The sequence below is a fragment of the Macaca mulatta genome, chromosome 2, assembly GCF_049350105.2.
Source record: "Macaca mulatta isolate MMU2019108-1 chromosome 2, T2T-MMU8v2.0, whole genome shotgun sequence".
Classification (NCBI taxonomy): domain Eukaryota; kingdom Metazoa; phylum Chordata; class Mammalia; order Primates; family Cercopithecidae; genus Macaca; species Macaca mulatta.
Window position 1 is genome coordinate 82,927,207 of NC_133407.1, and position 27,762 is coordinate 82,954,968.

Sequence of the window (27,762 nt, forward strand, 5' to 3'; positions counted from 1 at the left end):
CTCCCGGCCAAATGTCTCCCCTATAAGAATGGGTGTGTTTATTATACATACACGTAACATGTATGTTATTAAAATTATATCTAAAATTTATATACCTAAAACATATATAGGCTGAGTGTGGTGGCTCATGCCTATAATTCCAGTGCTTTGAGAGGCCAAGGCAGGAGGATCACTTGCAGCCTGGAACTCAAGACCAGCCTGAGCTATACAGTGAGACCCCGTCTCTACAAAAAAATTTAAAAATTAGCCAGACCTAGTGGCATGCACCTGCAGTCCCAGTTACTTAGCTGAGGTGGAAGGATAACTTGAGCCCAAGAATTTGAGGCTGCAGTAAGCTGTTACTGTGCCACTGCACTCCAGCCTGGGGGACAGAGTGAGATCCAATCTTTAAAAGAAATTAAATAAAAAAGATAATATTGTACATATAGAAATATACTACATTGTAAATATGTACATATGGAGGAGAGAGAATTTTAAAAGCAGTTGTTGTTTTTTTTTAATCTCACAAAGTGTAAATTATCTCTCTCAAACCCTTTAAAACAGTGGTTTTCAATGGGGCAACTTTGCTTCCCAGGGGACATCTGATGATGTCTGGAGACATCCTTTTATTGCTATGACTGCAGCTGCTGACAACTAGTGGGTAGAGGTCAGGGATGCTACTAAATCTTCATAATGCACAGGACATCACCCTTCCCCAACAAACAATAATTGGGTCCAAAATGTCAATGGAGTCAAGGTTGAGAAACCATGTTTTAAAAGAATTTGACATTTAATAGGTGTTCAATGAATGCTGAAGTCTATGAAATGACAGATTCTGCAGTAGGCACTAATATTACAAAGATCAAAAGATAAGGTCTTGACCTCAGGGATCTCCCATGGCTTAAGGGAGGCACAGCAGATGTATTGTTCTTTCTTTGCTTAGTAGAATCTTACAGGTGAAATCTTTTCTTAAACCCCAAAAATGTATGTTCTTTAAGAACACAGGCAATACTATACCCAGTGACTTCTGAGACCACTTTGCAACTGACTTTTGTGTAAGAGGCCAATTCTAAGACTTTCCCATTTAAGCAGAATATTCTAAATTTTTAAAAAACCTGATGAAGTATTATTAGGACTAAACAAAACTTGGTTTATTGTAACTGGACACAATTCTGGCTAATTATATTAATTTTAGAAAGAACATCCTATTTTCATTTTAAAACAATATTTAGGTCTTAACAAACTCTTAAAACTATAAGTAAACCTTCCAGGAGCTCAATGCAGAAACATATTATTTTGTTTGATTAAAATATAAGTCATGTGAACTTTTAAGCTAAAAATATAATGGTCAATGACAAGAGAATAAAGGTGTTTGCCTTTATCCAACGGATGTTCTTCAAATGCAGGGATATAGGAATCTTGCAATTGCTATAAGTGATCTGTTTCCAAGAAATAAGGAAAGCAAAATTCAATTTTTTAGGAAAAATAAATGAACAGCATTATTCTCTATCACTGATACCATTCACCACCTTTTAGGTACTTACGGATTAAAGAACTCAAGAGGGTCAAAGAATAACATCCAAATATAGACTCTCCAAAGTGTATGAAAGAAATAATTATGGCCTATTAATTGTTCCACCTGCAATAGCAGAAGACCCAGATCCCTGCAAAGGCTGAAAATCTCTCTCCCCCTCCAACAGATGTCTTCTGTGTCAGCACAGCCTGCATTTGCGATTGTGCTTTCTGAGCAAAGACCTGCACATTGTTCTTTGGGGAGGAGGGTGAGAGGACAAAAAGGATGTTAGAAAACTGAAAGTTGTTTTATAAATGCAGGATGGCTCTTACATATTCCTCATCTTTCAAAGTGATGGCCATCACAGACTACAGCAATTTGTCAGCAAACACATCCATCCCTGGGAAGCTAGTTGCTGGGAGTAAGTAGTCAAGTGCCTCTCAGAAACCCGTACTTTCCCATCAGGACAGTAGTGCTGAGAACACTTTTGTCTGAAATCTTGGGGGAGGGAAGAGGGTGAAATATGATGACACACTGAGAAAGAACAAGGGCTCTTTCAAGTAAGTATGATCTGCCCCAAGCTCTGGGTAGGCCTGAATGGGAGTGTAGCTGACTAGTTAGTAAATGCATTGATTTATAGCTAAATTTAGCTGCGATCCAACTGTGACCTATCGGGTAGCTTCGTCTCAAGGAGGGTGAGTTTTCCCTGAGTCCAGTGAAATTCTCTCCACCACATTTTCATGCCTCCAGTTTAGGTTGACTCATCAGGGATCGTGAGACGGGCAAGGAGAGCATCTTGCTGACTCTTGGCCATCTTCTCTTTTGAAGCAGGTATTTCACATAGTCTAGGAAAGAATTGACTATCTGTAGCTAGAGCTCTGCAGGTCCTATATAGGATGTGGAGGTTAAGAGGAAAGGCTTTGAAAGAGGTATGAGGTTCCCTTGGACTACTTAGTAGGTCTAGAGTTAAACCCTCTAACTGTGTAGAACTGATATAAAACAATTAACTCACTAGGTTGCAGTAGTAAGGATTAAATTACATATGTAGATACACTTGATAGAGTGGCTGGGTAAATGGTGTTATCACAGTGCTTTTAGTGTGACTATGAGGTTCCATTTCTGTTCTCTTCTCCTGCTATTCCCCCCCAGTCTCCCACTCGCCCACATTGCAGGTCTAGTGTCCTTCTCCATTTCCTCCAATGTACCATGGGGACTTTACATGTCTCTTCCTTTTGCCACGCTTGAATGCTCGCTGCCTTCAAGTCTTGACTCGAATGTGTCAAAGAGTTTCAAATGACTCTTCTCCAATTGCCTTTTTTGGGCTGCAATATCTAAAACTTCAACTCCACCTTAACTCTCATTATCCTCCTTCCCTGCTTTACAGATCATCTAACAAACTATACAGTTTATTTATTTATCAAGTGTACCAGGCATTTCCTGCTCCAGGAGGGAAGTGTTTTGAGGGCAGGGCCTTCTCTTTGTCTCGTTCACTATTCCATCTTCAGTAGCAGATCAGTGCCTGCATGGTGGGTACTCAATCAATATGTGCTGCATGAATGAATTCCTAACCTCTTTGTGGAAACGCTTTTCCAAGTCCTTCTGTTCTTTTGTTTTGTTTTGTTTCATTTTGATTTTTGTTTTGTTTTGTGACAGAGTTTTGCTCTTATTGCCCAGGCTAGAGTGCAATGGCACAATCTTGGCTCACCGCAACCTCCATTTCCCGGTTTCAAGCGATTCTCCTGCTTCAGCCTCCCGAGTAGCTGTGATTACAGGCGTGCACCACCACACCCAGCTAATTTTGTATTTTTAGTAGAGACAGGGTTTCTCCATGTTAGTCAGGCTGGTCTCGAACTCCCGACCGTAGGTGATCTGCCCACCTCTGACTCCCAAAGTGCTGGCATTACAGCACTTCTGTTCTTTTTTAAAAAATTCATAGCACTTCTTACTTGAAGGCATAACAACTCTGATAGAACAATTACTATTATCAGACTTTAAAACTGAGGCTCAAAAAAACCAAGATTTTTCCAGGTCGTATTTTCCTTTCATATTGGCCTTGCATATAAGTCAAGGAAACAATAAGATATTGTCTCTCTCTTTTTAAATTCTATTTAAATTCTCTCTAATGTTTAAAGAATAAAGAACAGAACTATAAATTAAAATGCCTGATAATCAGAGTATGTTTTCCACCTAGGAAGATTTATTTCTGTAAATATATATGTTTTATTTAAATATTAGCAATATAAAGTATAGAAGTAGAGGTAACTGTATCTCTAAGATACATTTCTACTAGCAGCAGCCAACAGATCAACCTTACAGGTAGCAGTTAAGAATGAGGTTGTGCTTTTTGAACCAAAGAGAACATTTGATCCTCTTTCCCTGACATAAATGTGGAAAGATGGAAACTTTGCCTAAACTGTTAAGACCTCAGTCAGCTAAGGTCACCTGCACAAAAACATGAAAATTGCTTTCCTTCCTCCTCTTCCTCATTTTCAATTGTGAAATAGGTGTAGGCATATGCTCAAAGACTCATAAGCAGGAGCTCTTCTAACAGCACCTGATCTGAAAATATCAAATCTAATTTCAACCTAGTTGCCAGTATCTGATTTCAATCACATTGGTTGGGACTTAGGTACTTACCTAGGATCCAAAAGATCAGAATCAATCTGCTTTTTTTTTTTTTTTTTTTTTTTTTTAGCATTTAATTCAGCAGTCTTGTGTTTGCAACATTAATGGTTTATTTCATTGGTGGCTTCTGTCTGCATGAGGGACATTAAGAAAATAAAATTGGCCGGGCACAGTGGTTCACGCCTGTAATCCCAGCACTTTGGGAGGCCGAGGCGGGAGGATCACGAGGTCAGGAGATCAAGACCATCCTGGCTAATACGGTGAAACCCTATCTCTACTACAAATACAAAAAATTAGCCGGGTGTAGTGGTGGGCGCTGTAGTCCCAGCTACTCAGGAGGCTGAGGCAGGAGAATGGCGTGAACTCGGGAGGGGGAGCTTGCAGTGAGCCGAGATTGTGCCACTCCAGCCTAGGTGACAGAGCGAGTCTCCATCTCAAAAAAAGACGAAAGAAAGAAAGAAAGAAGGAAAGAAGGAAAAAGAAGGAAAGAAAGAAAGAGAAAGAGAGAGAGAGAGAAAGAGAGAGAGAGAGAGGGAGAGAGAGAGAAAGAGAGAGAGAAAGAAAGAGAGAGAGAGAAAGAAAGAGAGAGAGAGAAAGAGAGAAAGAGAGAGAGGGAAGGAAGGAAGGAAGGAAGGAAGGAAGGAAGGAAGGAAGGAAGGAAGGAAGGAAGGAAGGAAGGAAGGAGGGAGAAAGAAGAAAGAAAAGAAAGAAAAGAAAGGAAAGAAAGGAAGAAAGAAAAGAAAGAAAGAAAGAAAGAAAGAAAGAAAGAAAGAAAGAAAGAAAGAAAGAAAGAAAGAAAGAAAGAAAATTATCGCTCATATATGCAAAATAACTGAACTGCTGGCTTTTAATCATTAAAATATACCTTATGATATCCCAAGAACTCCTAACCAGAAAATCTGTCTTAGATTTAATAAACCACTGAGTGATAGTTATTTAAGGCCAATAATAACACAATACTTATTAACCACTGATGAGCATTCAACAGGTCATGGGCTTGAATATTGAAAAATATGTAGCAATCATACATGTGATGCTTTGAAAGACTGAATTATACCTCTTAAACATATTATTTCTGTTTTTACATTTTTAAACATAAAAAAATCTTTTTGAGAAGAATACATTTTAGGAAACAAATTCAGAAGCCATAAAAAAAATCTCTGGAAATAATAAATGCAGTGGAGTTAAAGGAGTAAAAATACATGGGTTCTATTTAGAATTTGATCAGTTTTCAATTTTTCAATAAGGCTCTAGGCAAATCTTTTTAGCTCTCATGGATTTCATAAAGAATAGAAATAGAAATACTTGTTATGCCTGTTTTCCCTTCCAGAACTAAAATGCAAAATAGGAGTGTCCAGATAAGGTGAGTTCTTTTGAACTCCACATTCAATGGAGTTGTCTAACCTTGACAACTCCTGCCCAGGGATTCACAACATATCATAAATACATACACTATTCCACTATTAAGGAAAAGGGTAGCCAATAAAAATTTCCTGAAAGGGCATCATTTCTATAAGTTGAAATGGATTTCAGTGCCCTTTGGAATGTGGTCAAGTTTTTACAAAGAAAGGTCTTATGAAGAAACTCTAATTTCACATAAAATGAACATAATATTTATAGTAAATTTTAAAAAACCCCAACACCTTCTTATCCAACTCACAAGCCACATTGTTACACAACTCCAAAAAGTACCCTTCCCATTGTTTTCTATATAAGTGGCATCTTCTGGGGTTCAACATGTTGGTAGCCCTGTTAATTAAAAGTTAAATTCATAGACACCTTACTGAGCAGCTATTATATATAAAGCACTGTCTTCATTTCTGAGGGACCTGAGTCTTAAGTCAGTTTTATTATTAAATTATTTAAATTTCTCGCACAACAAATTTAGCTTCATTTTTAATGGATTTTACTCCTAGAGAAAGGTTTATAAAAAATACGTATTTTTATTTTTCCCTGTTTGTTCCATTTTCAGAGGTTTTCTCCAAATCAGTTATGGCCAAGATCAACTCATGGCATCTTATTTGGGGGAAGACACCACTAAAAGAAAATTTCTAATATACGTGGTCTTTAGGGAACACAATAATTAAAGAAAAATCTTGAGAAAAGAAATCCACCTTTATTAACTCATTGATAGAGAACCATTGATGTTAGATACAGAGTATTCTTCCTTAATTTACTTTGTAAGGTCCTCCGAGAAAAAGCTCAAGTGCAGAAAATAATTGAAGAGGATTGCAATTTTGTTTTTTTAGAGATAGAAATAAAATTTTAACTTTGTGCTTAATGCTATATTATTCTCAGGAGACAACTCGTTTACTCAAAAAAAATCAGGATTCTAATACTTCTCAAACATACTCACTTATTCTGGGGGAAAAACCACTTTTCTCAAAGAACTTAATAAATGATAAATGATAGCCAAAACGGGATTTGCTGCATTCCACTTTTATTTTGTACTGGCTAATATATTAGCCAGTACATACTTTTCATCTGGTCACATACTATTTCTACCATGACTTTAAGTAAATATACTAAAGAAAACTATCATGTTTTTGAACTCAAAATTTAATCTATTGGCCTCTATGTTGCAAAGGTGAGATAGAAATGAACTTTATTATTGTATTTCACTAATTGACACACCCATATTTGATATACTTTACTAGAAAAATCAACTCAATAGTGATAGGATGACAACTTATTGCTTCTCTTTAAATATTTTTTATTTATTGCTAAAATTATTTAAATTTAATAACTTTAATAAGGAGTATGATATCATAGGGCTTGTCGAGATTTCAACAAAAGGCTTGAAATTACTATAAGATTATGAAAAAGGAGCAAAGAAGCTACAGAGAAAGATTTGTATAAACTTCATAACTGCTATTTTGTATTTAACTATACCAATAATGATTCATGAGCAATTTCTTCCTGGATTGCCAATACTCTTAGAACTCTTAAGAAATACAGTATTAAAGCAAATGACTGGAAAAAAGAAGTCTGAATAAAGGATGCAGTAGTTCAGACGTGTTGTACTTGTACCTCCATTGTGTATAAAGGTGCCAGTTGTGTAGGGACTTGGGTTCTACAAAACAAAGACTTTGAACTTTCACTCTTCAACACTCAACTTAGGTAAGGATGTAATTAAAACAAATTCCACCACTTAAATCAAAGTTAGAGAATTTAGAGAATCCTTTGAGCATGATCTGAAATGATTTGGTAAACAGCACAATCGGGGAAAACTGTTAAGACATACATTGCCTCAGGAATGGGCTGATAAAAAAAATACGTAATAACATACAAATACATGAATGTCACCAGAAGAGCTGATCACCTTATCATACTAAAAATAAAAGAAGCGACATTTAAACCATAATTTAAATTTTTAAATTTTCTTATAAAGTAGATTTGTGAAGGTGATTAAAGGACCAGAGTTACCCAGGAAGGTTGGGACATCTTTTTAAGATACTTTTACAATTAAAAAAAAAAATAGATCGTCAAGATTTTCGTATAATCAAGGTGTTATGGTTATTCAAATGGAAGGGGGAAGAACAGATTGATTTTTAAAATCTGTATACTAATTTTTACAGTTTATGTATTTCTTTTCTGTAGATCATCTCATTTGCTTCTGGTAACTTTCCTCTGTCTAAGAATTTACTCACTACTGAATGCCTACTCCAATACAGGTCTGAATAAAATGCTATTTTTTGCCCTCATGGAACTTATAGTCATGACTTTCTTTTGTTATACATTTTCGGTATTATGACTATTTTGATTTAAGTAAATCAACATCAAATCCTGTTGGAAATAGGAGACAGAGAGAGAGAGAGACAGACAGACAGACAGACAGACTTGGGGGAGGGGAGCAGATGAAGAATGGAAGTAGATGCTTGTGAGGGGCAGCCTTGAAAACACACAGGAAGGAAAGCAAAGAAGCCTGGAGGGTGCAGCTTCAGGTAGAGGGAAAGGAGCTATGTGTGAGTGAGTGAGGAAGAGAGAGTGCCGCAGGCGAGGGTGAGAAAGGTTGGATTGTTCTGTCATATTCCCTGAGCCTAATTTGCTTAGATAGACATCATCCCAAAGCCATTCTCTAGTCAAAGAAAAACATACACCTTTGAGACAACCGTGGAAACTAAGATGGCTCCACAAGCATGAATAATAAATTAGATCCCACTGACACTTGGGTGGAGAACTAGACCAAAAAAAAAAGCCTTTATATTCATACTTCAAAAAAAAAACAGATTCTAATCACCTCAGCAAAAATAGGAGGGCTGGAAATAATAGTCTGTAAGATTTGTAGTTGGTAAATGAAAATTATTATTAATAGCTAATATCTACTATGTCAGGTTCTGTTATAAGCATTTTACATACATTAACTCATCATACTCATCATAGCCCATTATGCTGTTACCCTCATTTTACAGATAAGGAAACGCACAAAAAAGTTAGATGACTTGTTGAAAATATCTATTATTTAACATAGGCAGCAACTTGTTTGACTTCTGCACTTTCTTGTTTTTTTTTTTTAAATTTATTATTATTATACTTTAAGTTGTAGGGTACATGTGCATAACGTGCAGGTTTGTTACATATGTATACTTGTGCCATGTTGCTGTGCTGCACTCATCAACTCGTCATTTACATCAGGTATAACTCCCAATGCAATCCCTCCCCCCTCCCCCTCCCCAGACTTCTGCACTTTCTTTATTGCTTCCTTTTAGCAAACCAAAAAAAAAAATTCTAACAGCTTTCACTAGATTGAAAATATTTTCAGGAGTTCACTTACCATCTTAGTCTTTCTAGCACTAGTTTTCCCGCAAGATCTTGAGTTTTCAGCTATCATTTCTCAAAATGGAGTTTTCAGAAGGCAGGCGGTGATCTCAGTCTAAGATATACAAAGTTTTCAGGGGCCTGGCAGCTTGAGAAGTTGACATTATGATGAACAGATGGCCAAAAGTTCCACAGAGCAACCAACTCAGACTGGGCTGAACAGAAATGGTAGCAAAGGTAGGACTTTAATTCAGTCCTAAAAGATCAGAGAATAAGATTGAGGGGAAGACAAGGAAGGACATTTCAAGCACCAAGTAAAGACACTGGCCAATGTATGAGGAAGGGCTTGAGTCTGTGTATGGCTATGACACCACGTGTGTGTAGAAAATAGCAGGATATGCAATTGGAGAAGACAAAGTCTCAATCAAGAACAGCTTCCTGTGTCACGCTAAGGAGTACTATGATAAAGAGTTTACACTTGGGAGTTACAGGATCAGACTGGATTCCAGAAAGGTTACCCTTTCACCATCTTCCCCACTCCTTCCCCACCTTCCTACCCACTACCACCCAGATCCAGGATTATAGTTCATCTGTCCTCTACCAAGATTTGGAGACGATTAATTCAGTCAGGATCTAAAAGGCTGGCAGTGCAAAAATAATAGATCCAAAGAATAAATAAGAAGTAGAATCAACAGGACATGTAGATAGCGTTCTGGATAATTGAAAGAGAAGACCTCCAGGAAGATAACATCTCTGGTGTGTACAAGCTAGGTGGGTACGGGTGCCATTCTTTGAGACAGAAGACTCAGGGGGAAAACATGAATAAGGCAGGAGGTAACTTCAGTCGAGGACATACAAGGTTTTCGGGGGCCTGGCAGACATCCAGACAGACGTGTCCATTAGTCCAGTGGAGAAGGCTGGGCTTCAGGAGGTCAAGTCAGTCTATGGAGACAGAAGGACTCACAGTGAACACCAAGAAAAAACAACTAGGGGGTGGGAAAAAAGAAAGGAGCAATATGACTGCAAATCAGGGAAAAGAGAAAGTTTCAGGAAGGAGGATGTGATGAGTTTCAAAAAGGAGGGTATGGTCAGAGCCAGGCATATAGAAGACCAAGTGAAATAAAGACTAAAAAGAGCTCATTCAATCTGGCGATTATGAAGCCCCTGGGACCTTAGACAGCAATGCAGAGACATACATCAGTTTGTATAGAGTGAAGGAAAAACTGGGAGGTGACTACGTGGAGGCAAAGAGGGTAGAAAAAAGTTGCTTGGTCTGAAAAGAGATGAAACTACTCCTGAGGTCTCACTGAAGACGTCTGCATGCTGAGAGGAAAGAGGCAATTCCGGGCAAGGGAGGAGACAACAGAAACAGCAGGAGGAGTCCTCTCACACAGAGGGAAAACTCTTACATTGAGGTAGGATGAAAGAAGATAAGAATGTGCGAAGAAGATGAGTTTGAGAAGAGAGGCAGAGGGAGACCTGTGGGATATCTACCCAATGAGGGATACCTGTCCAATGGCTCCACCTTTTCTAAAAGACATGGAAGAAGGTCACCTGTGGAGAACAATGAAGGCAGGGGCAGTGGAAGGGAGGAGAGGAGAGAGGTGGAGATTGGGAGCAACTATTCCAGGGAACAGGAGAAGGAACTGAGCAGGTACATACAGCTGATTATTAAGCAGTGCTGAGTTGAGCTGTGCAGCCCAAATGCAGAAAAATGAACAGCTAGACTGACCTAAGGGAAGGGGTCTGCAAGGTGGATATTATGGAGGAACAAAGGATAAGGGAGATAGTACGTGTTGGCTAAAAATGATTAAATTAAGGAATCATGAGGTCCAAGGCTGGAGAGACAAGTTATTAAAGTTTCATAGTGACTGAGAGACTGACAAAAGACCCGAGGGCTTAGTCAACATCAAAGAACAGGTGTGTAGGGTGTGAGGGAGTACAGGCTGGAAGCATCAAAGGCTGTGGTCTAAGACTGGGATGCTGTACATTTAAGATTTTAAAAGCAAAACAGACCTGGGTCATAAAAAGTCCATGTTGTGAATCATAAGAGTGGGGGGTGTCATTCCCAGGTAATAGCAATACAACTATAGTATCAATATTATACCATTTTACAAGTGAGCCAAAGACTAGATGACTTACTCAACATCACAGCTGGTTAATGGCAAGGCTAAAGTTTCAATCCAAGTATTTGCTGCCAAGTCCTATGATCTTGTCATACAAAATCGTTTTACTTGGTACCTTTTTCTTTCAACCTTTGAATAAGAAATAATAAAATGGTGATTTTGCTTTCAGACTAGGACGAAGTCATAAATGAAAGAAAGCTGTAAATCTGACTTAAAATGCAAGTGACAATAACAGTTTTATTTTCAGAGCTCTGGTTATTACCCATAGTGTAGAAGCTTATGAAATTCCATTAAAGTGTATCTTTGCATAGTGTTTTCTTATTATAGAAACATTAAAGGTAACTAGCTATTGAACATGGCAACAAAAATAGTTAAGAACCACTTTATCTCATAAAACATAAATCCAGCCCCCAGTGGCATGTCTGCTATTATTTCACGATTCTGGGTCCCACTCCCTATTAAGTGCAAGGCTGTGACAGGATGATTTAGGAAGATAAAGCAATGTTACACCACATATTTTCAACCCAGGTACCTTTAGGCATACATCCAAATGTGAATATCAGATCTGTACAAATGCAAATGGAGCTGTCATTTTCTTTGATTAAGAATCACTCAGGCTCTCCATCACCATGACTAGACAAGACAGAGTGGTCTGTTGCCAACTTAAGGGGGCTGGAGGGATGGGGCAGTGGTGTGGAAATGGCAAAGTAGGGGCCTCCTGCAGTGAGTTACTGCTCACCAGTCCTGGGCAGCCCTTAGGACATTATACGTTAAGACACATACTCAAATGGAATGATGGTGGTACACATCAGCATAATTCACCTTGAATGATTCATTACAAAAAGACGAATCAACAAATGTCAAATTTGCTACCTATGATATTAGCTATTACTGTCTTTTACGATATATATTAAGTGAGGAGCCTGCAGGAAAGCATATACTTTGCACGTTCTCACATACAGTTATTCCATAGCTATTTATTTCATCCACTCTTGAGGCAAGTAGGGTCTTTCCCTGTCAGTTGGAACCAATCCAACCCACCCAACCCAACCTACCAAGACTCTTTAACTGTTCCTAGCTATTCTGGTTTCTTACGGAGCTAGTAACTAATAGTTTGCTTTTACTGTATATTAACTTGTCAGGCTAAGGTTTTACATGATTACTATTTAATCCCACATTGCCCGTATGAAGTAGGTGCTATTACCACCCCCATTATACTAATGGAGAGAGCAAGGCACAGTCCCAAAGTCAGCCAGTTGGGAAGGCCAGGCTCTTAGCCATGCCCGCATGCTTCTGCCTTTGTTACTCTGCCTTGCAAATTTCACCCAACTTCTGCTCTGTAGCTTGATGGCACATGTTCAGGAAGAATTCCCATTTACTTCAGTCCATACTGATTACTCCCTTCTCAGAAGGAGCTCATCCACACCTGGATGGAAGCTTTGTTTTCCGGGAATGCCAGCACCCTCTAACATTCATGGGGGAGGCCTTGAAGAGACTGACTAGTCTTGTTTGCCTGGGAAACTGGTGTTGACGGATGGGACAGCTTCTTTGCAGTAGTGAGGTTTAGGTTAAATAGCTCCAGTACCTTAAAAATTCCAAGATGTAACCTAAGCCCTAGACCCCCAAAATATTCAGAAACAGGGATTCATAGACATCTAAATTAGGCCCTTTAAAAATTTTGTGTCCAAACCTGATAGACTTAAAAAAATTAGAAATGAAGAATATTAGAGACATTCAAGTAGGAATATTAAACCCTTCCATCCTACTTCTCTGAAGTCATGCAGCTAGCTCGGAGGAAAGTAAGAACTCCAACTCCTTCAGCTGTGGGAACAACACAGGCCCTGTGGTCAGATACCTTCAGTTCTGTCACTCACTGGCTGTGTGACCATGAGGAAATCATTCAGATCTCTTTAGATCTCAGTTTCCACACTAAAACCAGAGAAATGATACTTAAGGCCGTTATAAGAACTAAAATAGCTAATGTGAAAGTTTTGTAAACCGTATAGTGCTCTAAAAATGCTACGCACTTCCATTATTATTCTACATTTGGGATTCTGACTTTGATGACAGAGATCTGTTTTTATCTTACAATCCTCTGCTGCAACAATGATCAATTGATGGTGTCCCATACCACTGTCAAATACAGTGTACATTATTCAAAGACCCCAAATACCAAATGGTCACAAGCCTAGTGTGTTATTGTGTCTGAAAGCATCTGAGTGACCAGAGAATGACTGAAGCTCTCATCTAAATAGCAGAAGGAAAACCAGAATAACCCAACGAGAGGTATCATGTACACACACCAACCGCCAGACAGGTTAAAGGTGGGCAACGTCCTATGAGAGATGAGACTAAATTAAAGCACATGCTGGAAACTGCCTGTGGTCTGGGAAGAATAGCAGATACAGACAGCAGAGAACAGCAGGGACGGACAGTAGAGACCGGGACACAGATATGAGAACTTCCTAAAGAAGGAAGAAGGGATGAGTCCATTAAAAGATGACAATTTAGAATGTCTGTTCTAAAAGGAGGCTGGCTACTTGTGTTGTCAGAGGCCTTAGATGATGTCTGCATGTTTGGGTAATGATTTGGGATGATATGAACTGATAGCTAGGCCCAGAAGTGAGAAACAGGTACTGTCTAATAGTTATCAACCTTCCTGCCACGGTCTTGGGATGAGTTCCTCTGTCCTGGGAAAGTTGGCTGGGGCTGAAGCACAGAGCAAGGGCCATTGCAAGGTGCTCCTTATTAGGACATTTTTCATCTAACTCAGAACCACAGACTATATGCACTTAATTGGAGCCTAAATTATCAAGAACCTGTATGCCACACATACACTATTTGATACTTAATATAAATAATGTTCCCAATTTTATTTAGCAAAACTAGCCAAACTTGTACTCTAAATGAATGTTATCTCTAGGCACTAATACCATTGATGTTTAAATCATTCTGAAATTACCTACATCACATCTCTTTGAATATTGAAAAAGAATATGGCCCATCTTTGTTAAAAAGCATATTTAATTTTTTACATTTAATGTCATTCTAAACTGGTAAGGAAGGTGAAAGATTGAGTTGGATAAAACTGTTAGAAAGTTAAAATGGTAACAGACCAAAAAGAAATTTTGTGGTTTGTGTATTTCATCACCAAAAGAAAGTAGCTCCCAAATATGTAGGGCAATTGCAACAGTTTTGAAGGAAATAGGTGCAATTCTCCACTTTAAGGGAAAGGTCGTTCATTTGCATAGATAAAATCTGGTGTGTGTGTGTGTGTGTGTGTGTGATATCTCTTAACAGCCAAAACAATCTCCTATGTTACCTTCAGCCATTGTTTCCCCTCCCCTATAAATACATCTTCATTGCAAGCAGTTTGTGTGTGAGGAAACGCCTCTGTTTTCCCTATGTTCACTAGTTGGTTACAGCCTAGTGTTGGGCATACAGTAGGTACTAAATAAATGACTGACTTTTAAGCCTCAAAACTTAATTATAGATAAGTGTTCTGAACACAAGAACTAGAAAACTCAAGCGATATGGACAGCTGATGAAAATTAACTTGTGCACTTATATAGGCAGATGTAATTAAAAATGAGGGGAGGAGAAGAGAGGAATAAACAAAACCACCCCAAAAACTCAAATCGTGTGCACGACATTTATCTGAAAGTGTCATATATTTCCATTTTATAGCATTAGGAAGCTGCCTTATGATCATTCAAGGTGGGTAACATGCATATTAAAATACAGCTGTGCTATCTCTGCATTGTTCTGCCCACTTAGAAGGTAAAACACTGAAGCAAACATGTGGCCTGCCAATGGGAATTAAATTACAGTGATATTTTACATCATTGCATAGCATTGGTTCTTTGACATTCACAATGTTAACTTTGATGTAAGAAATCAGCTAGGTTAGTTTTATCTGTTTATCTGGGAAAAACTTAATCTGGGTTTTGTAAGAAAATAATGGGGTGGTGGGATGGGGAGAGCATTCGGTTCCTGGTGACACCATCTAAATCTTGAAGAACATAAAAATAAACAGCTAGGATTTCACCATGTAAGACAGGAAAAATGGGCACTTCAGAAAATTTAAACGGAGTAGGTGTGTAGAGAAGCATTTCATATTTTAGAATGCATAGTTTTTGGGGGTCGAAGGAAACCACTCTTAGTCAACTTTAAGAAATAACTAGGACTGGGCACGGTGGCTCATGCCTGTAATCCCAGCACTTTGGGAGGCCGAGACGGGTGGATCACGAAGTCAGAAGATTGAGACCATCCTGGTAAACACAGTGAAACCCCGTCTCTACTAAAAATACCAAAAAAAAATTAGCCGGGCGTGGTAGCGGGCACCTGTAGTCCCAGCTACTTGAAAGGCTGAGGGAGAAGAATCACTTAAACACAGAGGCGGAGGTTGCAGTGAGCCGAGATTGCGCCACTGAACTCCAGCGTGGGCGACAAAGCGAGACTCTGTCTCCGAAAAACAACAACAACAACAAAAAAAACGAAAGTATCTGGGAATATTAAACCATGACTTCAAAGCTGTCCCTCTTGCAGCCTCAGTGAGGTGGGAAAGGTCTCTGATTTCAGGCACCCCTCACTCTGGCTTAATTCTTTCACTCTCACATATGGTTGTCTGATAAATCCAGCTAAAAACAAAATCTGTGATGAGGCCTCAACTTGCTCCTCTGTATCCCCACCCTCACTTTAAGCTTGTGACCAAATTGCTGAAGTAACCTCCTTTCTCATAGATCCGTCTGAAAAAAAACAAACAAACAAAAAAAAAAAAAAAAAGAAAAGAAAAGAAATCAGAAGACAGGTCCCCCTCACCCCCGCAATTATCTCAAATGTCACGGTTTGGAAGTTTAGGCTGGATGGACCATCAAGACCCTAGGATAAATTAAAGTGACAAACATATCACCTTCTCCCAAATCCTCTCTGAAGAGATCACCTTTTCATTACCCTCCCCAAGGGAAACTCTGATCAAACAAATCTAGCCACTCTTTCCGTTAAAGAGCAAAACTCACAAAATTAAAAATTCATTCTTGAAGATTGGAAAATAGCGGGAAGTGCCTTCATTCTACACATTGAAACTTCCAGAGAAATCAATAAAACAAAGAATGTAACTAGCTGGCCTTCAAGAGTTGAAATAAAAACACACAACTAGCAAAATTGTGAAGCGTGTCTTTCAGGATCCCTTTTTCTGGGCATGACTCAGATAACCAGCCATTTAAATCATTTATAAACCATTTATTTATATTTATAAACCATTTATTTATAAATAAAAAATAGTGTTTTTTAATATCTGCTCTTAAATTCTTAATTTACTCCAAAGTGCAAATGATTAATAACTACATTAAATTTCCTTTTTTCTTAAGAATGTTTATTTTAGCAAAACAGTAACTCCTAGCACTTACAGAACAACAGAACAAAGACCTTCCATAGCTCATTTATACTGATCTTAATGTAGCCTATCACTAAAGACATTTTACAGAATAAAACCACAAATAGTCTTAAAAACATAATTTGATTTTCTTAAGGACCATTCTCCAAAATCTTCTGACCCCAAAGACCCCACCACACTCTTCCTCTATCAGGCTGCTACAAGATGAAGGAAGGATGAGCTAATTTACAGAATTTCGGGCTTTACCTAGACCAGTAGAGAATGCAGTTCTTAGGGTTTTAATATTTGCTCACCCTTCCCCATATAAAGCAGAGTCTCGAATATAAACCCAGATTTCCTGCCTGCAACTGTAAATTCAGTTTCTGGATATACATCACCAAGATAAACTACGAGATACAAGCATCACCCAGATGTTTTGTACTATTAATATTAATAATCCTATCAGCCTCTCCTTGGGGCAGAAAACAATGATTATTACTGATCCAATTTCCATTACCGGATGAAGACTCCCAACTACTAATACAGATACATACGTCTATCTATCCCTTTACAGCTAACATGAAAGGGCTAAATGGAAATACTGGTGGCATAGCATTTATCCATCATTTTTGTGGTAATCTGTGGGCAGATAACACAATATAGACTCATTCCTTTAATTCAATTTCATAATCAGAAAGAAGTGATATGCAAAATATGAGTACAGAAAAGCTATTTTCAGAAAATATGATCTGATTTTTCAATTTTTGAATAAGCAAAATAAATGTTATAATTTGGAGTATGGTAATAGCTTTGGGAATTGTGTTCTGAGAAGTAAAATTAAAAGGGATTTAGTATGTAGATTAATCATATGGCTTTTCCAAAGATTCAAAATTTTGAGAAAGTCATTTTTAACATCTCTGAAAATCACTTAGAATTTTCAGCACCATCCTAGCCTCTTCCCCTAATTTTGGTTCATAACCAATCTTATTTTGCTGGATTGCAACTGACTTTGAGGTTGCAATATGTTTTATCTGATGCTGATTCAATTTAGACAATAAAGGAGTGAAGTTCTTGAAAGAAACATCTGGCCGACAAAACCTGATATGAGCAGAGAAACTATTAATCATTACTCTGGGTTATGGAAAATCCCACATTCAAATAAACCGAAAAGATTCTTGAAAATCTATCCCTCTACGCCCCATGAGGAAACAGTAGATTTTTCTAAAGCTCTCTGGGTGACAAATGCTGTCTGGTTACAAGCAATGCTCCATCTTAGCTAGAGCTAAGATGGTTTCAGAATCAAACTACAAATCATTTTGAAAGTTTCCTGTTTTGCAAACTCCGGATACAAGCTAAAGCGATTTTTCTATTCACTACCTAGACATCACCTGCTCATCAACAGATTTTAAAACATCTTGCAGAGGCAAATTTCCAAAAAAGGTAGCCTAAGTACTTATCCACTATACCACCTCTTCAAAAGCAGCAGAGAATAAACACAAAATTGTCTGATTAGTCAGTAGACAAAATGAATTCAAGCTGAGGCGCCTGAACACGGGCAAAGGAATGTTTTGTGCCACAGGCCCAAAGGAACAAAGCTCATTTTGCTGCACATTCTCAGGTGTCATGGTTCATATCCTGGAGTGCCTTTAGGGACCCCAGGTGTGGCTGCTGCTCAGTGTTTCAGAAACGTTCTTCTGTTTGGAAGGACATTGAAGAGCCGTAAATGCCACAACGGTTTCTCTACTTTCTGAGCCCTCTATGGTTCTGAAATTCATCCCATCTCCTTGGATTTATATTCATTGTGGGTATGGCTTAGTGGTGATGGGGGAAGGGGTCTAGTTCTCCAGGAGGAACTCAAAGGAAGGCAGTTGTATACAACCACAGAAAGATATAGAATTATAGAATAAAGTATTCTGAGCAGCCAATAAGATGACCATTTGCTACTTTGCCACAGAGAGGGAAAACAGCTCCTAACAAGGCAAAAAAAAAAAAAAAAAAAAGTACCCAATTGTCTTCTTGCCTCTTTTGAGCATGGCTATTATTTCGGGGTTTTTCCAAGCCTTGTGTTTTTTCATCAGTTATTTTCTTTGATTCTGATGCCTACTTCACTATGCATGGGAACAGAAAGCAAACTATTAGAAATTTTCACACTGCCAGAAATTCAACAAATGAGTCTACAATTCCCAAGGCCCAGGGCCTAGAGAAATACCAGCTGAGAATTAAAATAAGGAGAAAGAGAATCTATAAAGAGGTTAATTAGCTTATGTGGTACAGTCGAGGGAGGCAGAACATTTTGCTGGGAAATAGCCAGGATGTCCCAATGGGGAGATGCAATCTTCTTAACCAAACGAGATGCCTGGGGAACTCTTTTCTACAATATTTCATAAACACTAAAAAACAAAGCCACAGACACAAAGGACAGAGTGCTGGCCATGAAGAATCATGGGGAGCTATTTTATAAACACTTTAGGAAATACTATTTTGTTCTCCAGCCAATTTCCTCTAAGCTTCAAGGTCAGAAATAACTTTATAAAGGGTGACTAGCTGAGGAGTCATCCAATTTACTTCCTACTGACCCAAAAGAGAAGCCATTTATTACCACTGGCGGGAGTGGATGAATTCTGACCATCCCCATTCTGACTTTGGAGTTTCTTTGTGACTGCAGTAGGGCATCTGAGTTTGAGGCCAGGGATCAAAATAAACTGAATGCTCACTCAGGACAAAAGAGTAACACTGGCCTCCCCATGAAGAGAGAGTCCTCTGCACTTCCCAAGGGGTGAGTGTATGACGGTATATTTTCAGTTTGGTATAAAAACATCAGGAGCAGAGTAACTCGGCTGCTGAGAGACAGGTCTACTTCCCTAGGTCTGAACATCCTTTCCATCTTTCTTTAAACTTAAAAAGCACCCACCAGGAACTGTTTACTCTGGTTTTAAAGTGGAACTGACATGACCAGTGGCTGCACAGAAACCAGCCAAGAGAACAATGAAGTCATGAAGGAGGCAGCCCTGGGCCCATTTCATTTCAAAAGAAGACTGCTCACCACTGTATGCTACTCTGCCAAGGTCCTAGAGACTTTGAAGAAGCAAGGAACCATACTGTAGAACCAGAGCAGGCGGTACTTTAGGACTGGGAATTCATCTTCCACAGGCTTAATGTAAAAAGAGGTTAAATGATTCCATGTCACTGGCCATCATGGTAGCATGCAAATTTACTTAGCATTACAGGAGTCCAAATATCAGCTCTAACCCTACCAGACACATGACCCTGACACTTGAACCACTCTCAGCCTCAGTCTCCTCATCTGAGAATAACACCTCCCATCTCAGATAGGAGCTGGGACAGAGTCTATGTGAAATACAAAGCAGATGCTCATGACATAACAACTATTGTTGTTGCTGTAGACCTTGTTTGATAGTATTTATGCTCATCACAGCACTCTGTCCTTGTGATCTGGCTTCTCAGAATGGAAAACAACATTCTAATGACAATAAAAGCATGTAGGACATGTCAGGTACTTGGGAACCCATGCCACTTTCAAAGTCCAGCTGGGGTTCCCACCGGCAACGAAGAGCCAAGAAAATTGTCCGCCGAGAGCCCCTTCTCTTGGGACATCAACACCCCGTACATCTTCACCATAAACTAAGCCACACTTGATGTGACTTTCTGGAGAGCAGGCTACTCTTTCATCCTAGTTCAGATTCTGATGGCATTACACTGCCGGTGGGGATGGAATTCCACACATGCGGACAGAGACACAGCTTCTCGAAATCCCTCAATAACAAACTGCTGTTGGAATTCTGATTTCATTGCTGATGAATCTCATTCCTGAGGTACAAGTCACAGAGCCTTTTATGGTTCCTGCATTTAGAGACTGTCCCTAGCCACTACAGACAAACACATCATCTTATGCTTAGAGACTGATGCTTTTGTCCCTCATCTTCATTTTTCCACCACAGTGATGACTGATGCCCTGTGATCTCATGAAGAATAATGGCAGCAAAATGAAAAGCATATGTGTCATCTCTGGGAAGACACGTGGGCAGTAAAATATAGCTGTACCAAGGCTTTGTGGCCATAACTCTTAATATCTCTGTGCAATTGGAAATGATTTTTAAAAACCTTTATGATTAATATTTTATCTAGGACTCCTACCACTGTGGAGGAATAGAACAAAGAAAATGCACATCACAAAGAGCCTTAGCATCAATAAGTAAGAAATCTTTAAAGAACTACACTATCTCACCCTAATGATTTCCCTACTGACCTGAATCAACTTTCAGAAAGAAAATGCAAGTAATAAAGGCCTAGGAGATGGGAGGATGACTCATTTGTTTCTCCTTCTAGCTGTTTTCTAATTCCCCTCACCTTTTTCCAATGCCCTATGTCAATCAAAGAAAGGAAAGCCAACAGGCTCTCCTCACAACTGCCTGTAGCAACTACATAAGCCACCCATGAGACCAGTAAAGAAAAGCCAAGTCCAGGCTCCTCTCGGTCAAGGTCAGTCAAATTCCAACTTACAACAGATAAAAAGGAAGCTCTTTCGAGTCAGGCCCAATCTAGGACTTCTCTCTATTTCTTCCAGGGATACCATGCCTGGACCTGCCCTCCTTCTGCCCACTCCACCTGGTTCCCATAATTTTTCTTCCTGTTCACTTGACCCTCCAAGAAACTCTGGAAGTAGGGTTTATCCTACTAGTGAAGTATCAGCTAAGACAATTCAATGATGATAATCTCATTACAATCTCAGTAACCAATTTAATTAATTTACTCCTTGGGCTGCTCAGAAGCTCTGTCTCTCTCTCTCATGCACACACATAAAATAATCAGATGCACATGTGCATACACACATACAAACACGCTACTGAAATGTGACTTCTTCTTATAAATATTCATGGGTCTATCAACCTTGTAGTGTGCTGTAATAATCTACATTTTGCGATTTTCCTGTGCACAGCTTACATTCCACAAAGTCAAGGGCAGTGTGTTTTATATAAGTGTGTGTGTGTGTATGTGTGTGTGTGTGTGTGTGTGTGTGTGTATCTGGCATATAGTGTGTGCTTTATAAATGTTGGGGGAATAAATCTCAAACCTTGACTTTACATTCAGGCGAGTTTTGACAAAAAGTTGGAAGGACAGACCTGATATTTAAACATAACCTTTAACCAGTCACATGAATCTTTCAAGAGCCACCCTTAGGAACCTACCCACAGCTGATGGGATAAGACTTAGGTTTTAGGGTTAAGTAAGAGTCAGCAGTTGTCTATTGGCAATTGATAACTATTCCTGAATACTCTGCCTGGTGGCCTAGAAGCTGACCCCTCACAGGAGTCCAGTCAGGACCACTGAAGATATGAGGAGCCTCTAACACTAAGCCCTTGAACAAAGGAGGTGGAAAGGATTCCAGTGCCTTACATTTTGCTTCACCCTCATGTTGGAAAGATCTTAACACTCATAAATGGAAAGAAATAACCCAGTAGATTACTATACAAAAAGAGGGAAGAGAAAACAAATTGCCTGGCTAATCTCATGGCCAAAGGTAAAGAATTAATGGAAATTAAGGCAAAAAACTGCAAAGTGGTATCCATAACTGAAAAGCACAACCTCTTATTAAGCCAGGCACTCTTTATAATATCATGGAATCATACTTCTGAACTCTGTCATTGTCTGTTTCATTGTCCTTGTCCCTCACCCAGTGCTCTTCCAGAGATCTATTACATCCCTCTTCTTGCCCTCATTCGCTAAAGCCCTCAAGGTATTCATCTGTAGTGCAGAGCTTGGCTGTGGCGTGCCATATAAGAGGATGTGACAATCCGTTGCTTGTCCAATCTTTAGTTAGCCTTCTGAATCTCATCCTAGGCCTATTTATGCACTTCCTTGTAAAATCCAGTTTTAGCAAAAGAACCCTGCTAAGTCAGTTTAGCCAGAACCTCCTATCCTCAATAGCTGATCATCCCTGATACCTGATTATGTTCCTCCTCCTCCACCATGCCCCAGGAGATGTCTTATCACCCAGGCTTGTTTTTAGCAAGAGTCCTGTTAGGTTGCTTAGCCAGAATCCCCCTTAATCCTGAAGTTTCCTCTTAGTAGTTTTCTACCTGCTAACCCCCACACAGAACCTTGGCTATAAATTCCCACTTGCTCAAGCTGTATTCAAAGTTGAGGCCACTATTTCTCTCCTGCTGCAAGATGCTGTTGCAATGGTTCCTATGCCTCTCCCAATGGCCTTGAATAAAGTCTGCCTTACTGTGCTTTTCCCAGTGTCACTGAATAACTTTTTTCCCTAACAGATGAAAACCTGGGGAAATGGCATCCCGTCCCATCCCCACCACCTCCCCAAGACACACACACATTTCAATGAAAGCGTTAATTTCCAAGAGGGGAAGGATGTGTTGACTTGGCTGGGGTGGATGGAGAGTGACTAGGGTACAGAGGCTCCCATAATTAATAGCATCTTTGTACTATGAGTTCTGTGGAGCTAAATTGACATGCTCTTGAGAAAACAAGAGGGTTGAGCTCAGCTCACAATGGTGGCTGCACCATCTGGTTTCCAATGAGTTGTTTTTAGCTAAATTTTCAGTTAGGCTCATTAAAACCTAAGACACTTCAGTGTTTAGTTTAAACAAATGGGCTCACACAGCCCATTTTAAAAACTCAATAGAACCTTCCTTTCCTTTAATGGCTAAAGTGCTTTACAAAATTCCTTGGGGTCAAATGGGATGTTTTTCCAAAGCTAGCTGTTTAAAGCTATTCCTAAGTAACTTCTCACCAGATAACGAGGGTTATTACTGAAATACTGCAAATTTTATTTTCAAATATTTTCCTAGACTAAAGGTTTATCTTATATAAAGATTTATCTTACATTAGGTATTTAATAAAAACCTAGGACCACTAGCAATAGATTACGTAAAAGCTTATGAGTCACATTTCAAAGAGATTTTGTCTGCTTTCCTTTCTTCCTCCATCAAAAGCCTACTGTGTGCAAGGATTGAGGACCTCTGCCTGGTCTCCAGCCTCAGTTTTGGTGCCATGCCTCTCCTCCCACCTTTACCCATACAAGGCTACTGTCTTGCCCTGTGTGGCTATAGCATTTCTTCCACCCTTCCATACTATGCCACATCTTTACACCTTTGCTCATGTTGATTGCCTTCCCTTTTTTTGCTTAGTAAACAGACATACATATTTTATGATCGAGCCCAAGCATTACTTTCTGTGTTCAAGTCTTCCTGATATTTCTTCCCAAGCAGAATCAATTGTTTCCTCTTTTCCTTACACATAATGTTAGTCACAACTTCCCACTTACTTATTTGCATGCCTGTCTTCCCTACTAAATGTCAATCTACTTTCAAACAGGAACCCCAGCAACAATGATAGTTCCTGGTAAGTAATCAAGAAATGTTTGTTTGTTGGATGGATGGATGGATAAATGAATATCATTTTCGCTAAAATCAAGGCAAATAGCCATGTCATAATTCTGAGTGTAAAGAAATCTATTTTAATTTCCTGTCTTCCTGTACAGAGTATGACTTCCTTGTATAAATATGACGCATTCATTCAACAATTGAGCACCCAATCCTATGGGTCATTGCTTCAGGTGGTGTGGCTACAGCAATAGGCGAGGCAGACAAAGTCCCTCTTCTAATGACGTTTGAACAAATAAATAAATGCAGACCATTTCAGATAATGACGTGTGTTATTCAGAAAATCAAATAGGAGAGAAAACACAAGGGCGGGATGGTTTGCAGGGAGGAGACACAAAACTTTGGTTTGGGTAGAAAAATCCTCTGTGAAGAGGTGACATTTGAGCTGTTTCCTGGATAACAAGATGCCAGGTTTTATGAACAACTAGGATCAAATATGAATACTATTACTTATAACCTTTTCAATCCTATCCCAGCGGCGGGGTCGGTGGTCAGCCACTCTGGGGTCACTGGGAGCAAGATGATGACAGCGGTCTCACTGGGCAGTTTTCATGACTATGTTATGAACCATCCTAGAGTGAGGGCAGACTGACCTAGAGACTGACCTTCCTTTAGTTCTGTTTATAAAAACTCTCTGCTCAGTTTGATTTCACTGACCTTTTTAATAAAACAACCAGATTTAGTGTTTGCCTGTCCTCATGTACCCCTCCCATCACATCCCACCCCACCCCACCCCACTCCACCTCCTCTGTGATATCAGCCTGAATGTCATTCTTCATCACTTTCATCTGAATATTGACAGAAAGAACAAAAGGTGGTGTTTCACATCTCAATTTATCTTGTCCCCCAGAGTTCATAAATCAAACAAAAATTCTACACAGCTCCTTAAAATACTCTGAAAGATAAAAGATCAATGTCTGGAAGCAACTTTTCTCAGTCATTCGGAACAGAAGCAACAAGTGAGAAATGAAGCCGCCCATTCCTAACATTGGAGTAGTTTTACCTGGCTTCTCAAGGGCAGTGGCATTTGTAAAGCTCTATGGTTAAAGCACTATGGAAAGCAGTTATATTAATATACTTATTGAGAACTGCAACAAAAAAAAACCAGTCCATTTTTTACTAAGCAGTCAGTTGCCTACCAAAAAAAATTCTTCCCTTCTTCCTTGATGAGGGAACCTCAATTTTGTTCTAATAGCCATGCCTCAATAAAATGCCACTATTTCTGGTTCTTGTATAAATCCTGATCTATCTCAATAATCCCAGCCCTTTTGCAAGTGACTGGTTTAGCGGGGAGCGGGTGTGACCGGTATGGGTCAATGAAGTAGGAGGCAAAAATCTATTGGAGGCCTCTGGAAAATTTTCCCTGCTAGTGAAACACTCATAGAAAGAGCCCTTTTCATAGTGCTGGACATTATCATGCCTGCATCTGACATATGGAACTTACAAAGCCATATTGACTGTCTAGGTAAGCTAGCCTAAAGACAAGCTAAAAGCCTTCCAACTGATAGCCGCTGTCATCTTGAAAAGTCACCAGGCTATTCCCAGCCTTAAAAACATGCGAGTTGGGCCGGGCGCGGTGGCTCAAGCCTGTAATCCCAGCACTTTGGGAGGCCGAGACCGGTGGATCACGAGGTCAGGAGATCGAGACCATCCTGGCTAATACGGTGAAACCCCGTCTCTGCTAAAAAAATACAAAAAACTAGCCGGGCGCGGTGGCGGGCGCCTGTAGTCCCAACTACTCGGGAGGCTGAGGCAGGAGAATGGCGTGAACCCGGGAGGCGGAGCTTGCAGTGAGCTGAGATCCGGCCACTGCACTCCAGCCTGGGCGGCAGAGCCAGACTCTGTCTCAAAAAAAAAAAAAAAAAAAAAAAAAAAAAAACATGCGAGTTGGGCTAAACTTTAAGGTCTATTCCAGTTCAAAAAGTGTGGGATTCTCACCAAGGCACCTTTTAGTGCTATTTTAGTTAGTAGAGCTAGTGTTGGCATATGTTATGCTACCTGTAAAAAACTCTGCCAGGTGACCAGAGACTCATAGGGAGTTTTGTTCATAGGAGGATATGAATTGGGATTTGCACACCCAAAGGCTTTCAAATTTAACTTTTGGAATAAATCAAGAATCAGAGCAGGTTAAGGAAGGGCATTAGGAGAAGTAAGACGTTTATACTGACTGTGCCAGACTGCAACTCTGTCAACAGAGAGGAACAATTTTGAGAGGAAAAAAAGGGAGGGGGTTTTCAAATTTAAATGATGTTGCCTTTTTTAAAATCTCTATTTATTCATTTATCCATTCGACAAATTTTTATGGAACACCTACAATTCGGTAGGCAATGTCTATATGCAATGATGTATAAAACATACAATTCCTTTCCTAAAGGAGTGAATAGTAAGTTCAGTGAAGGTCACAGAAAAGTAAAAATATATTACAGTATTTCTGACAAGAGCCAATATTAGAAGAAAGCCCAAAGGAGTATGGGAGGCCAGCCAGGTAAGGGGGCTTACCCTAGGACGGAGCAAGTGGTGTAGGAAAGGCTTCCTAATGGAAGCAACCCTTAAACTGAGACTTGGAGGAGGTTATGGAGGGCAGGGCAGGAAGAGGCCTGGCACACTGGTAGGAACACAAATGTTTTAATAAGGCTGGAGTATTGGGTGTGAGGCAGGAAGCTATAAAGCTAGAGAGGTAAAAGTTGGGACCAGGTCACTTGAGACATTGAGACATGCTAAAGAGTTTGTGAGATTATACATAGATAGATAGAGAGAGAGAGAGAGAGAGAGAGAGAGAGAGAGAGAGAGAGAGAGAGTGTGTGTGTGTTTTGGTCTTGCTGCACAGGCTGGAGTGCAATGGCGCTATCTCAGCTCACCTCAACCTCTGCCTCATGCGTTCAAGTGATTCTCCTGCCTCAGCCTCCCGAGGAACTGGGATTACGGGCATGCACCACCTCACCTGACTAATTTTGTATTTTTAGTAGAGACGGGGTTTCTCCATGTTGGTCAGGCTGATCAGCACTTGGGAGCAGTGTGAAACAGAAGGAAATCTGTCTGTAGGTGCTTTCTAAGGCCCCCATCCCAGGTCCCCTCACACTCTCCAGAGGCTCTCAAATTAGAAGAAATTCTATAAGCTTGCTTCTGCAGTAGAATCAATGAATGAGCACAGTTTAAAGTACAATTTTGTGTTTTAAAGGGGGATAATCTCTTAACACAGAAGAAGGAAGCTATAGCCCTGCAATCCCCTGTAAGGTGATCTTGGAGATAAATTTAGGTAAGCTAAGTTTACAGGTAAGGAGACAGAGGCCCAGAAACACTGTGGAATGTTCTCCGAGTTCACCCATGGCATTTCAGACCCCTGCCATGAGAGGGGTGGTGGGTGGCTGGGCTCCCTTCAGAGGCTGCTGAATTAGGCCCAATAGGCTGCCAACTACTGAGAACAGTCACCCTTTCCTTATGGAACACCTTGACCAGAAGTTCCATGTGGCATGGCATGGCAGACAAGATAGGTGCTCATTAGGCATCTACCAGAAGAAGGGAAAATCCTGCTATTTCTCCTGCAATTTGAGAATGTGAAAATGAAGCCGGGTACTCCCCAAATGTAAGAAAAAGAAGCAGAATATGGTGCATGAGGGTATTTTCAAAAGAAAAAGCTGGCAAATGACAAGATCCAAGAAAATTGGCACAGCTGCTTGCCATTTGAAGAATCAAAACCTGAAAATATTTCAAAGAATAGAAGAAAACCTAGAGAAATTGTGACTTAGGACCAATTTGGAGAGGATTTCTAAGCAGACAATGTTCAGTTTTCAAGATGTGTGGATGCTCATTTTCAAAACTTACACTGACTTCTTAGAAGAGCCACAGGCTAGAAGAGCCTTCTCAGTGGAACCGGATTCTTTTGTCTTTAATGACACAACAGGTACTTACATGAACTGTGTGGTCTCAGACCTGCATTAATTTTGGCAGACACAGATTTCAAAACTG

At 39.7% G+C, this 27,762-nt stretch overlaps 1 protein-coding gene across 28 annotated transcripts in view; it reads right to left on the bottom strand.

Annotated features, from left to right (window-relative positions):
• TNIK (TRAF2 and NCK interacting kinase) overlaps window positions 1-27,762 on the bottom strand; it is a 408,234-nt gene that overhangs the window by 189,013 nt on the left and 191,459 nt on the right. For 3 of the 28 annotated variants that reach the window (XM_077990084.1, XM_077990074.1, XM_077990093.1), the window contains exon 1: window positions 11,018-11,137. Coding sequence is in view for 1 of the 4 variants with exons in the window: in XM_077990067.1 (XP_077846193.1) it covers window positions 8,892-8,948 (57 nt within the window). In the remaining 3 variants the exon portion in view is untranslated. 28 annotated transcript variants of the gene reach the window in all.